A 14726-nucleotide genomic window follows, 5' to 3' on the forward strand; every position below is an offset into this window, starting at 1 on the left:
CGGCTGCCATGCTGGGGACGTCTGTGGGTCACTCCTTTGTTAGCAGGGAGCTCGCTTCTCCTGCTCGGTTGGCAGGAATAGGATTACAAGTTGACCAACATATTTTTGTTTGCTGCTTAGTCTACACGGCTCGGCAGCGGATTTTCCAGGATTTTTACCGTTCAGCATTTTCTATCCAGTGCACAGGTTACATGTTTTTTACAGTTTTGGGCTACATCTTCATTTTGTTTGCTATCCTGAATACTCAGTTCTATGCATAACTCCCTCCGATGTTGTCTGGTGGACACAGAACCCTCAGTGGGTACAGTAGATTCCACACAACTGATTTATGGCTGCTACACCAATAGTGACTTGGAATGTCCGGGGGGTGAATGATCCTCTGAAAAGGACCATGATTTCGGCAGGGCTACGAAAATTCCACCCGGCCATAGTGGGCCTTCAAGAGACGCATCTCCAAGGGGACACGGTGAAATTTCTTCAATATGCTTGGGTTGGGAAGGCCTATCACTCCACTCACACCTCGTTTTCTAGGGGGGTGAGTGTTCTGATACATAGGGCTTTGGCATATCAGGAACTGGACTCAATGATTGATGTGTCGGGCAGATTTGTTTTTCTGTATTGCAGAATTTATGCATTTACTTTGATTCTTGCTTTTGTATACATACCTTCCCCCCCGTTTTCGCGGGAGGTGCTTCAGCTGCTAATCTCTTATTTGGCCAATAAACAGGAAGTACCGGTGTTAATTTTGGGGGACTTTAACTGTTATCTGGATCCCAGACTGGACAGACACCCCCCGATGGCGCATCCTGGGGGTAACAGGGGCACGGCCCTTAGCAGGTTACTGACGGAGGTGGGGTGGGCCGACATCTGGCGGATCAGAAATCCTGACTGTAGACAGTTCTCATGTTTTTCTAAGACCCATGGATCCCTGTCCCATATAGATCTATGTGTGGGCACTCCCAACATGGTGGGGTTCACCACGAGGGTGGAATACTTTCCTCGGGGAGTGTCAGACCACTCCCCTTTGGTCCTTTGGCTGACTACTCAACCCCCTAGCAGTCTGCCCAGAGCCCCGTGGAGGCTGAATGCCTTTTGGCTTAAGTTGTTCCCCTCTCCGGATGGGATTGCATCCCAAATCCGGGGTTTCTTTCTGACACATCGCCACCACCCTAACGACCTTCTGACGTGGGAAACTTTCAAGGCTTTTCTACGGGGGGTGTTTGTCCATGAGATACACCTAGTGAAGCAAAACTCTGCGGCAATACTGGAGCAGGCAGGAGACTTGGTGAAGAGGCTGGAGATTGAATATGTCACGGGGCCTACTGACTCGGAAAGGGAGGCATGGATGGCGGCACAGGATTCTCTGGACCGCCTGAGATCCTCCACTGCGGAGCGTAGACGCTTTTTCACAAAATTGGCATTTTATGAGGAGGGGGAACAGACGGGTCGCCTACTCGCTAGAATTGCAAAAGCGCAACAGATGTCCCCGGCCATAGGAGCCATTCGAGCCAAATACGGCAAGGTGGTCAACTCACAGGAGATCATTATATCCGAGCTGGCTGACTTCTACCGGGATCTTTACGGGTCGAGGGACGCCTACTCGGATGACGATCTGCAGTCATATTTGACCACAACTAATTTACCCCGGCTCTCGGAGGAGGCCGTGTGTATTCTTGATGCCCCGATCACCTTAGAGGAATTGATGGCGGCTGCTGGCTCTTTCCCCACCTGCAAAGCGCCTGGGACAGATGGTATTCCCATGGAGGTCTATGTACAATACGGGGAAGATATCCTGCCTAACTTGTTGAAGGTGTTTAATGCATGCTTGGAAAGTGGTGCTCTTCCCGACTCTATGTCAAGGGCTACTATTGTTTTATTGCTTAAACCGGGGAAGGATCCGGTGGACCCAGGGTCTTATAGACCCATCTCATTGCTGCATAGTGATGTCAAAATCCTGGCCAAGGTCCTGGCGCTCCAGGTTAACGGGATAGTATCCGCTCTTATTCACCAGGACCAGGCTGGCTTTATGCCACAAAAATCCACAGCTACCAACCTTAGGAGATTGTTTCTGAACATGCAGCTACAGGCAGATAATGGGGGAAACAGGGCCCTTCTGTCCCTTGATGCCAATAAGGCGTTTGATAGTATAAGCTGGAGGTACCTGTGGGCGGTGTTAGATAAGTTTGGCTTCGGACAGCGTTTTATTGCCTGGGTCAAGTTACTGTATGCCTCCCCAAAAGCCAATATTAGGATGACGGACAAAATGTCTACCGAGTTTGCTTTGGCCAGGGGGATGCGGCAAGGATGTCCGCTCTCCCCACTGCTCTTCGCATTTGCGATAGAACCTCTTGCGGCCCTTATCAGAGACAGTGTTGATGTACGAGGATTTCAGTACGGGGATATCCACGAGAAGATCATGCTCTATGCAGATGACATGCTGCTTTTCCTGGATGACCCCAGCCAGTCCCTGCCACAGGTGATGTCCATAATAGAGAACTTTGGAAGGTTTTCCGGTCTGACCATTAACTGGTCTAAGTCGGCCTTGTTGAAATTAGATGATGGAGAAGTGTCGGTCCCGGACTCATGCCCAGTACCAGTGGTGACTAGTTTTAAATACCTGGGGGTGCTTATAACGTCCACAGTAGGGGACTATTGTTCAGTGAACATATGTCCTCTGCTGTCGAGATTCCGGGATAGGATAAATACATGGAACACCCTTAGGATGTCCCTGGCCGGGAAGGCCAATCTTATAAAAATGATTTTAATGCCCCAATTGCTTTATTTCCTCCATAACTCACCGGTCGTCATTCATTTAAAACTTTTCACAGTAATTAATACGCTTTTTCGGAAGTTGTTATGGCACACGAAGCCCCCTAGGATTAAGTTGGAGCACTTGCAGCGCTCTAAGGACAGCGGAGGGTTGGCGGTGCCCAACCCTTGGCTGTACTATATTGCGGCCCAGTTGCAGCATCTGGTGGGCTCCATGGCGCATGGACCGGCGGGCTCCTCGGCGAGGCTGCTGCTTCATGAAACGGGGGCAGAGACCATCCCAATGGGACTGGAGGCCCAGAGGTTCAAGGGCTCCAACAGACTAACCCCCACACTATCTATGATACAAAAAATATGGAACAAGAGTAGGCAGCTACAGGGGGTGCAAGGATTCACGGAATATAGTCCGATATGGGGAAATCAAACATATGTTGAGATCGCTAAATTGCAGCCTGACCCTAGATGGAGAGCCCATAACGTACAGCTATTGTCCCATGTATTTCAGGATGGAAAGCTTCTATCATTTACAGCCCTGCGGCAAAAATTTAACCTTACGGAGGCTATGATCTTCCTTATTTGCAGTTGCGGCATGCGGTGGCTGCGCAGGGGGACTCGGGTGACTGGGTGTTGTCGCCCACCCCGTTGTTTCACACGTTGCACTCTGCGGATGGCACGAAGGGTATAATCTCGCAATGTTATCAGATGTTGCTAGCGCAACACCTGCGCAGCCATCCTTGCAAGGCACTGTCGCTTTGGGAACGAGATGTTGGCACCCTTACGGGTGAACAGTGGGAGGAGGCCCTGCAGGCTATCGCCTACTGTTCACTGAATGTGGTGCAAAGGGTCTCCCAACTCTATATCATACTGAGAGCGCACTATACACCGGTGAGATTGAGTAGGATGGGTGGACTGGCTGACCCCCTGTGTGGTAGGTGCGGGCAACACGAGGGGGACCTTATTCATCTCCTATGGCGCTGCCCGAAGCTCCATAGATACTGGAAGGAGGTAGTGGACACTGTTAATGCGGTGTTTCACACGCAGATACCCAGGGACCCAGTGTGCTGTATTTTGGGGATACTGGAGGGGGTGGTGTCGTTGGAGCCTATCAGGGTGGCAGTCTCCAGGGCGCTGTTCCAGGCTAGGAAGCTTATTTTGCTAGGCTGGAAATCTGTAGAACCCCCTGTGGCAGCGACCTGGATAACTCATATGGGCAGGACCCTTATTATGGAGAAATACATTTACCAGCATAGGGGATGCCCGGGAAGGTTTGAGCGCCTGTGGTCATGCTGGCTGGACACCCCTGGGCTAAGTCCAACCAAACTAATATTGTCCAGATTACTGTAGGATGTGTGATGCAAGGCAGGTATATGAGCCCTAGCTTGAAAATGTTATACCTACTGAGGAACTTTATGCAATTGTGGGATGGAGGGAGGAGGTCATGGACTGCTGTATTGCCTGTATGTATTTTAACCACTATGTGTCAAATGGATGTATATGTGCGCTGGAAATTGCTGTATACCTTTAACTTTAATAAACACCTTTTTGATTTAAAAAGCACACCATCCTGTCTGCATGCCTGAGCTAAGGGCAGATGGGTTCCAGGATGTAATTACTCCATGAATCATCTGCCCTTATTCAAGATGGCCATAGCCAGAAATGAGAGGCTGTGCTTTTCTACAGTATTTGCTTTGATTATTATAAATGAAATACATTTTGGTTTGTGGTGCTCAGACACAGTGTAGTTCCACTTTAAGTAAATCAACCCCAATGACTTCCATATTTAGAGTTCTTTACATTACCGGTGAGAGAACTGATCCAAAACTGGGGGAGGAGAAGCAGCAGCACACTGATCTTCCCAGTGAACGGCTGTGCAGCGGGGGGGGTTTAGGTGTCAGGACAAGTCTGATCGTTGGAGGAGAGCAGGCTGAGTTCCCAGCATATCTAGAGAACTGACCATGACGTGTTTTGCTGCTTCGTGTGGTCAGTTTTTAATAGGAAAGCATAGGAAGGTAGGAACACCGGGGATTTCACACAAAGGAAGCAATACAAAGAGAACAGGAGACTCTCATACAAGTACATGGTACAGCAACCACATATCAGGAATATGAAATGTGGGGGTAACAGACATTTTAATTACAACATTCATTCATTTATTTATTTATTTATTTCCTTCTGTGAATTGACCCATTTTTGGGGATATTTACTGAGCATTTTGAGTGTTTTGTGATAAATACGGTAAAGCGGCATAGTGAATTGACCATTTCAGGCTGACATGTGATATTTCGGGGGATGCGTCTGAACACCTAAATACCGCATGTGATGTACTTCAGTGAATGGAGTCGAGTGTGACTTTAGTGTTATAGTATAATGGGGTTTTGTTCCTAAATATTGGAAATAAAAATAGATTTCTACATTCTTCTGCCAAAATATTGAATTGTAAACATGAGAGAAAGAGAAAAGAGAGAGAAGAGAAAGACAAGAGAAAAAAATGATTCAAAAAAATGTTTATAACTTTATTTTACAGAATTGACAAGAAAGAAGCACTTTGTGGATGAACATTGTGTGGAACTGATACAAAGGATCCATCAGATAGATCCAGTCCTGGATGGTCTTAAGAGAAGGGATCTGTTGACAAGAGACAAGTATTTCACAATATGTGGCGAACGAACCTCACAAGAGAAGATGAGAACGCTGTACTCTTTGATCAGAGGGTGGAGTAATACTGACAAGGATATTTTATACAAATTGTTAAATGAACATAACCCCTCAGTGATCAGAGACCTGGAAGAGCGAGGTAAGTCTCACCACTATTTCACTATTTTATGTTGCGTCTTGCAGCGTGCTCTGCACCTACATTTACCATGTTACCAACAGTAACCAATCAGATTGAAAATGAAAGGAAGCCTAGGATTGGTTCTCTTGGTCATGTGATACTGTTTGCTGAAATTATTATTACAGTTTAATCATTTGTACCAACTGACATATCACACAAGTCCTGGTAAAGAGGAACTTTAGTCAGAAAATGAAGTCCTGCTAGATGACTTCATATCGGTCCCTTTTACAGGTATAGATATGTAAAACACTAAAATGAAGTGTCTATACGGTACTGTGTAAAATCCAGTAATACACGGTCTCATCCTCCTGCACGTGCTCAGTTGCTGTCCATTTTTTAGGCACTGCCTAAAGAGGCATTGCATTTTTAGAGGCAGATCTGCTGACAGCCTTAAAGTGGAATTAAACCCTCCTATCCTTTTTAAAGCCAAGGAAGCTGCTTCTGTTTGATCTATAACTCCCATGGTGCTGCACATGTGATCAGCTATGATACCGACCATAAGATGGTTTGACAGTTTGGTTGAGGACACAAGTAAATGTGACAGTTACTAATCCCGACATTCCAGGAATGTAACTTTTTTTGAAACCATTTCATTTGATGAGTTTACGATTTACTGCTGCTCAGGGACTCTGGGCTTCAGCAAAATGGCAGCCTCCAGTAAGAAGAAACAGGAGCAATGCTGGAGGCAATTTACAGCACACATTAATTTTGGTAGCATAATTATTAATGTGGAATGTATGTTCCTTGCTAAAGAAAATTATATTTTATTACGTTCTTATAGGTAAATTTCCGCTTTAAGTCACTTGTAGAAATTAGTTCTCTTCAAACAAGACAATTGCTGTTGTGATTGAGATCCATCTCTCTCTGGCTACAAGATTTACTTACTTGGACTTATAGGCAGGGGAGGATTAGGAAACTTTGACTCTGGGAGCAAACTCAAACAACGATCCCCTTTCATGGTATGGACAGATTTCTGTGGGATAAGGAAAGTGTACCATGTGAAGGGTGACCTTGTCCTACATTGATTGGTGGGCATTGGGGTTTGTGTCTCTTATCTTACCCCATGGCATCGGTACTCAGCCTGAAGGTCCTTAACCTCATCAATACAGTGCACTTACACCCCCTTCCTGACCAGACCAATTTTCAGCTTTCAGCGCTCTCACAGTCATCCAACATTGTATCCATATGAAACTTGCGTCCTTTTTTCCACACAAATAGAGATTTCTTTTAGTGGTATTTAATCACTAGTGGGTTTTTTATTTTTTGTGCTATAAATAAAATAAAACATACATTTTGTGGAAAAAATGCCTTTTTCTTTGTTTCTGTCATAAATTTTTGCAAATTAGTAATTTTTCTTCATAAATTTTGGCCAAAATTTATACTGTTACCTATCTTTGGTAAAAATAACCCACATTAGTTTATATTATTTGGTCTTTGTGAAAGTTATAGAGTCTACAAACTATGGTGCCAATTACTGAAAATTGATCACTTCTGATCAGGCCTTCAGTGCATCAGGTGAATCTCATTTCTTGAGACACTAACAAGTCAGGAAAGTACAAATACCCCCCAAATGACCCCTTTTTCACAAAGTAGACATTCCAAGGTATTAAGTAAATAGCATGGGGAGTTTTTTTTAATTTGTCATTTTTTCCCACAATTCTTTGCAAAATGAAGATTTTTTTATTATTTATTTATTTTTTACAAAATTGTCATATTATCAGGTTATTTCTCACACACGGCATATGCATACAACAAATTACACCCCAAAATACATTCTGCTACTCTTCCCTAGTACGGCGATACCACATGTGTGAGACTTTTACACAGCCTGGCCACATACAGAGCACCAACATTGATGTAGTACCTTCAGACGTTCTACGAGCAAAAATGACGCATCTCATTTCTCAACCACCTATTACATTTTTGAAGGCCCTGGAGTACCAGGACAGTGAAATTACCCACAAAATGACCCCATTTTGGAAAGCAAACACCCCAACGTATATTCTATGGGACATGGGCTGCAAATAGGTACTTGGGTACTCTGATGGCCTGGAGATAGGTACTCTGATGGACTGGTGACAGGTACTCGGGGATTCTGATGGCCTGGTGACAGGTACTCGGGTACTCTGATGGACTGGTGATAGGTACTCGGTTACTCTGATGGCCTGGTGGCAGGTACTCGGGTATTCTGATGGCCTGGTGACAGGTACCCTGATGGCTTGGTGACTTGTATTTGGGTACTCTGAAGGGTGGTGACAGGTACTCATATGGACTGTGACAGGTACTCGGGTACTCAGATGGACTGGGACAGGTACTCGGGTACTCAGATGGACTGGGACAGGTACTCGGGTACTCAGATGGACTGGGACAGGTACTTGGGTACTCGGATGAACAGTGACAGGTACGCGGGTACTTTGATGGGCTGTGACAGGTACTCAGGTACTTTGATGGGCTGTGACAGGTACTTGGGTACTCTGATGGACCGTGACAGATACTAGAGTACCCTGATGGACCGTGACAGGTACTCAGGTACTCTGATGTGCCGTGACAGGTGCTTGGGTACTCTGATGTGCTGTGACAGGTACTCGGGTACTCTGATGGACTGGGACAGGTACTCGGGTACACAGATGGACTGGGACAGGTACTCGGGTACTCTGATGGGCTGTGACAGGTACTCGGGTACTCTGATGGGCTGACAGGTACTCTGATGGGTTGTGACAGGTACTCGGGTACTCTGATGGGCTGTGAGAGGTACTCAAATACTCTGATGGACTGTGACAGGTACTCTGATGGATTGTGATTGACAGGTACTATGAGGGGTGGTAACAGGTCCTCTTTATTGAGTTCTTTGGATTTGCACGTCAGGTGTAGAGAGGATCTTCCGCCATTGTAGAAGTATATGATCCAGGACACAACTGCATCATTCATTAGTGTTTATAATCAGTTTAAGCACAAGGTTAACTAGCCTGTTTTAATCTCCGTGCAGTGAGAGTGATTAAAGCCTAATCTAATAGTACTTGTGTGATCTGAGCCTTATAGAGGTGAAAAACACCCGGTGTTGGAACCATTTTTTTTGTGTGGTTTTTTTTTTTTTAATCATTTTTTTTATGGTCTATCCATTAATATAATGTCTGAATTTTGTGGAAATCCATGGACTGGATTCATGTCACAAATTCAAACAGATTTTTGGGGTCAAAATAGGAAAACCCTAGTGTCAGGTACTCACCGGGGGCCGAAGTGCTGAGAGCGGCTTCCCTTGCAACTGGGTGCACAGTACCCCTGAGGGTGGAACAGCGGGTATAGGGCACGAAGGGGCACGGGTTGCCAGCAGGTGACTGGTATGCAGGAAGTCTTCTGAAGGAAGAGATGCCCGTGCAGATGGCCCTGGGATATACTTGAAGAGAACGCCCGGCAGGGGTTCTAACACCTGACTTGTGTGAAGGTCTGGAAGAGGGCTCGTGCAGGATGGACCGGACCAGAAGGTAAGTAGCAAGCCAGTCTGTAAAACAGGTAAGAAAAGTGCAGAAACAGGCCGAGGGTCAAACACTAGTAGTACAGGAGCCAGCAAGGCTGACTGTAGAGGATAATCCAGAGGCAGGCCGAGGGTCAAACATGGGTATCAGTCTGGGTGCCAGCAAGGCTAAGTGCAGAAGACAGAGGATATTCTAGAGGCAGGCCGAGGGTCAAACACAAGTATCAGTCCGGGAGCCAGCAAGGCTAAGAGCAGGAAGTCCATTAAACAAGCCAGGAGTCAGGTCAGGAGAGAATCAGAGTAGTCTTCAGGCAATCCGGGTCACAACAGGAAGTGGTAAACAGGAACAGGAAGCAGAGGAACCCAGGTGAGCTGAGGAGACAAACCAGCAAAGACACAGAGCGAATGGATGCCTTTTATAGGCCTGCCAGAGTGATCAGGTGATGTGCAAACCCGCGGTGTCGCACACCCGTGTGCGCCTCTGCGCTGGTCTAGCCCGCAGGCGCACAGGGAAGCACCGACGTTAAAGTCTGTTGATCCTCTGACACCTAGGTTTCTACTTCAAGGCTTTAACTTGTGGTCTATAAGATACATTTTTGAATAGTTTTTATTTTTAAGAATATATTGATTCTAAAATAGTACTCCTAGGTAGAGATGGCCTTGCGGTTCGCCCGACGGTCGGTTTGCTGAAAATTTTGCTTGTTAGAGATTCGCCAAACCGGCGGACTTCTGGTGGCGGACATATGTGTTTACATTGTGAAGAACTTTTACCCAATAATGACACGTCCATCATGGGGTACAGGACAGCCAATTGAGACATTTCAGCACATGGACAATTGGACATTCCCCCTACCTTATAAATAGACCTGATCTGGCGGCCATTTTACATTCTGTCTTTTGTCAGTGTAGGGACAGGAGGCTGTGTGGAGCAGGGACAGTCAGTTTAATCACTAGCTATTACTATTAGGTCCACAAAGGTCCTTTTAAGGACTGGTATAGGTGTACAGTATATAGGGTTGTACACGTATAATATACTTTCTTTCAAATGCGGCTCCAATTGGGACTAGTGCTCAGAGGGACTACACCTTACTCTGGGAACCTTCCCACTTCCATTACACCCTGGTAGCTATAGAAATGCAGGATCAATAATAAATTACAACACAATCCCTAGGGAGCTCCCCCTACTTTAATAAGATGCAAGGCCTTGCAATAAAGGATGCAGTCTTTGATCTTCTTTTCTTCTGGTAGCAATAGTTGTTGTAACAATTGTAATCCAACAGTAATCCGAGGAATCCATGGAACAACAAAGGTTAACGTGAGATGAATATTAGAACCGTTCCTGTAGTGTGATACACTTGTAATTGCCCCTGGTGTAACACAGTGCGAATAGTATTGTGATGAATAGGCTTGGGCCTGCTTAAACTCAGTCTATTAGATTCTCCTCCGTGGGACTACAAGTCCCAGCAACACTGTGTTAAAGTCTAGGTGTATGCAAGTGCATAAGAAACTGTGGGCAACAGCCCTCTCACCAAACTGGGTCTGAAGAATAAGTCAGCTCCACTCCGCTGGTCTCAGTCCATTTGCTGTGGCCACGCCGTCACGCTGTTCAGGTTCACAAGGTCACCAGGAGCTCTCAGTTACCTCTGTTACGGTGCCTCTGGATCCTTCCCGATCCGACCACACTGCGGTCCCAGCACGCTGTGGTGTGAAGTCCTCCTCTAGCTTTAGATTGCTGCTCTGCAGTCTGCAGTTCTCTAGGGATCTCCTCACAGGTCCTCACAGGCAGGCCATGTGTCCAGAAGAGAGAGAAAATGGCCACGCGGGCCCTTTTATAGCCTACCCAGCATGCAGTTCAGTAGACTGTGATCATGGATAGGTCACCTGGCATTCTGGGTAGATAAGGTCAAATAAGAAAAGTAAACACAGTCACTTCCTGTTATCTTTCCAATACTATGAAAAGGAAAATAACTAAAGTCCATTTCCAATTTTGGTCACTAGATGGCGCCAAATACTAAAGAATAACGCCCAAAGGTTTATCTTGTATTCACATTAACATACGATTAGTAGGCAAAAATGTCAGTGCTACATTTGTAAAGTGAAACATTACTCATTTACTAATCTCTGGAGCAACTTGTAAAGTGCAGTCTGTTTGTCTTAAAGTAGAACTATAGGCACAACTTATTTTTTCTTCATTTAGATCGAGTGAAGGAAGGTTTTTTTTCCATCTGTCTCCCATTGAGGAGATTTCTCTTCACTTTCTGTCCCATAGCCAAACATGAAGTGAGAGGAAATCCCTGCAAATTAACCACTTCAGCCCCAGAAGATTTGGCTGCTCAATGACCAGGCCATTTTCTGGGATTCTGCACTGCGTCGCTTTAACTGGCAATTGTGCGGTCGTGTGACGTTGTACCCAAACAAAATTGATGTTGTTTTTTCCCCACAAATAGAGATTTCTTTTGGTGGTAGTTGATCACCTCTGCGGTTTTTATTTTTTGCTCTATAAACAAAAGAAGAGCGACAATTTTGAAAAAAACAAAACAATATTTTGTACTTTTTGCTGTAATAAATATCCCACATTTTTTCTAAAAAGAAACACATTTTTCCTCATGTATTCTTCTACATATTTTTGGTAAAAAAAAAAAATTGCAATAAACGTATATTGATTGGTTTGCACAAAGGTTATAGCGTCTACAAAATAGGGGATAGTTTTATGCAATGTTTATTATTATTTTTTTTCTTACTAGCAATGGCAGTGATCTGTGAATTTTATCGGGAATGCGACATTATGGCGGACAAATTGGACACATTTTTGGGACCATTGACATTTATACAGCGATCAGTGCTATAAAAATGCACTGATTACTGTATAAATGTCACTGGCAGGGAAGGGTCTAACACTAGGGAGCGATCAAGGGGTTAAATGTGTTCCCTGACTGTGTGTTCTAACTGTGGGGGAGGGGACTGCCTAGAGGAAATGACAGATCGTTGTTCCCAGCTATTAGGAACTGACAATCTGCATCTCCTCTCCTCATAGAACAGGGATTTGTGTGTTTACACGTCTCTGTTCTGCCTCTTGTGCTGCGTTTGCACTTAAAGGGACCGACGTACAGCTACGACGGTTCACAGGAACGTTTTGACTTGCTTTACTGTGATGATGGCGGCTGGTCAGCAAGTGGTTAAAGGAATCCTTGGGGGCCCCTCAGGTGACCAGAAGCAGTGACCTCAATGAAAAATTCCCTCTATTACTGTTCTGAGGACAACCCAACATTTGGTATTTTCTTTCACTTTCAGTGATAATGGTAAACATGACAAATAGAGAGAGGGAATCTCCCTAACAGGGGCACAGACAGCAATAAAACCTGACAGGGGTTCTAATCCTTCTCTAATCTATACAGTACTAAAACGTTTTTCCTCTAGTTATACATTAAAGTGGAACTTCACTCCCTCAATCAACATTGTCTATTTTGAATCCTCACACTGCTAGTATTAGTAAATAGATAGAGAATTAGATCATATTTACTTGTTTTAAACCGTTTTGTACATCTCTTCAGTTGCTTCCTGGTTTCCATGTCCAGACAAATAATGTCATCAATCCCAGGAGTCTTCAGGAGAGGGGGAGGGGTTTTCTCAGCTAAGCACACCATCCTGTCTGCATGCCTGAGCTAAGGGCAGATGGATTCCAGGATGTAATTGCTCCATGAATCATCTACCCTTATTCAAGATGGCCACAGCCAGAAATGAGAGGCGGTGCTTTTCTACAGGATTTTGCTTTGATTATTATAAATGAAATACATTTTGGTTTGTGGTGCTCAGACACAGTGTAGTTCCACTTTAAGTAAATCAACCCCAATGACTTCCATATTTAGAGTTCTATACATTACCGGTGAGAGAACTGATCCAAAAATGAAAAGCAGAGACTACTCCGAATTGGCAATTCTATATTTACATTCCTAAATACCGCATGTCTGGACCACGACTTCAAGTGATTGTAAACTATCATCTTGTAAAACAACCCATTCAGTTTAAAATAGAAATGGAAGGCAAAATATTTGTGTACAGAAATAAAAAAACATTACAAATACCTTTTCCCCTCTTTTTGTAAGTGATCACATGTCTTCTGTTCTCAGCTGCATAAGAGCTGGGGGAGGAGAAGCAGCAGCACACTGATCTTCCCAGTGAATGGCTGTGCAGGGGGGGGGGGGTTGGGTGTCAGGACAAGTCTGATCATTGGAGGAGAGCAGGCTGAGTTCCCAGCATAGCTAGAGAACTGACCATGCTGTGTTTTGCTGCTTCGTGTGGTCAGTTTTTAATAGGAAAGCAGAGGAAGGTAGGAACACCGGGGATTTCACACAAAGGAAGCAATACAAAGAGAACAGGAGACTCTCATACAAGTACATGGTACAGCAACCACATATCAGGAATATGAAATGTTGGGGTAACAGACATTTTAATTACAACATTCATTTATTTATTTATTTCCTTCTGTGAATTGACTTTGACCCATTTTTGGGGGTATTTACTGAGCATTTTGAGTGTTTTGTGATAAATGCGGTAAAGCGGCATAGTGAATTGACAATTTCAGGCTGACATGTGATATTTCGGGGGATGCGTCTGAACACCTAAATACGGCATGTGATGTACTTCAGTGAATGGAGTCCAGTGTGACTTTAGTGTTATAGTATAATGGGGTTTTGTTCCTAAATATTGGAAATACAAATAGATTTCTATATTCTTCTGCCAACATATTGAATTGTAAACATCAAGAGAAAAAAAAATGATTAAAAAAAATGTTTATAACTTTATTTTACAGAATTGAAAAGAAAGGAGCACTTTGTGGATGAACACTGTGTGGAACTGATACAAAGGATCCATCAGATAGATCCAGTCCTGGATGGTCTTATGAGAAGGGATCTGTTGACAAGAGACAAGTATTTCACAATATGTGGCGAACGAACCCCACAAGATAAGATGAGAACGCTGTACTCTTTGATCAGAGGGTGGAGTAATACTGACAAGGATATTTTATACAAATTATTAAATGAACATAACCCCTCAGTGATCAGAGACCTGGAAGAGCGAGGTAAGTCTCACCACTATTTCACTATTTTATGTTGCGTCTTGCAGCGTGCTCTGCACCTACATTTACCATGTTACCAACAGTAACCAATCAGATTGAAAATGAAAGGAAGCCTAGGATTGGTTCTCTTGGTCATGCGATACTGTTTGCTGAAATTATTATTACAGTTTAATCATTTGTACCAACTGACATATCACACAAGTCCTGGTAAAGAGGAACTTTAGTCAAAAAATGAAGTCCTGCTAGATGACTTCATACCGGCCCCTTTTACAGGTATAGATATGTAAAACAATAAAATGAAGTGTCTATACAGTACTGTGTAAAATCCAGTAATACACAGTCTCATCCTCCTGCACGTGCTCAGTTGCTGTCCATTTTTAGGCACTGCTGAATATGTAGAGGCAGATCTGCTGAAAGCCTTAAAATGGAATTAAACCCTCCTATCCTTTTTACAGCCAAGGAAGCTGCTTCTGTTTGATCTATAACTCCCATGGTGCTGCACATGTGATCAGCTATGATACCGACCATTTGATGGTTTGACAGTTTTGTTGAGGACACAAGCAAATGGGACAGTT

The 14726-nt window shown here is 44.3% G+C and overlaps 1 protein-coding gene across 1 annotated transcript in view; it reads left to right on the forward strand.

The window, feature by feature from the left end:
• Positions 1–14237, forward strand: part of LOC143925640 (uncharacterized) — a 107650-nt gene extending 93413 nt beyond the window's left edge. The window contains exons 5-6 of the mRNA XM_077450106.1: positions 5294–5563; positions 13885–14237. Of these exons, the coding sequence (XP_077306232.1) occupies positions 5294–5563; positions 13885–14237 (623 nt within the window). The remainder of the gene's footprint in view (positions 1–5293; positions 5564–13884) is intronic.
• Positions 14238–14726: the final 489 nt, after the last annotated feature.

This window comes from Lithobates pipiens, unplaced genomic scaffold, assembly GCF_037356315.1.
Source record: "Lithobates pipiens isolate NorthernLeopardFrog02 unplaced genomic scaffold, aLitPip1_a1.2 Scaffold_22, whole genome shotgun sequence".
Taxonomy (NCBI): Eukaryota; Metazoa; Chordata; class Amphibia; order Anura; family Ranidae; genus Lithobates; species Lithobates pipiens.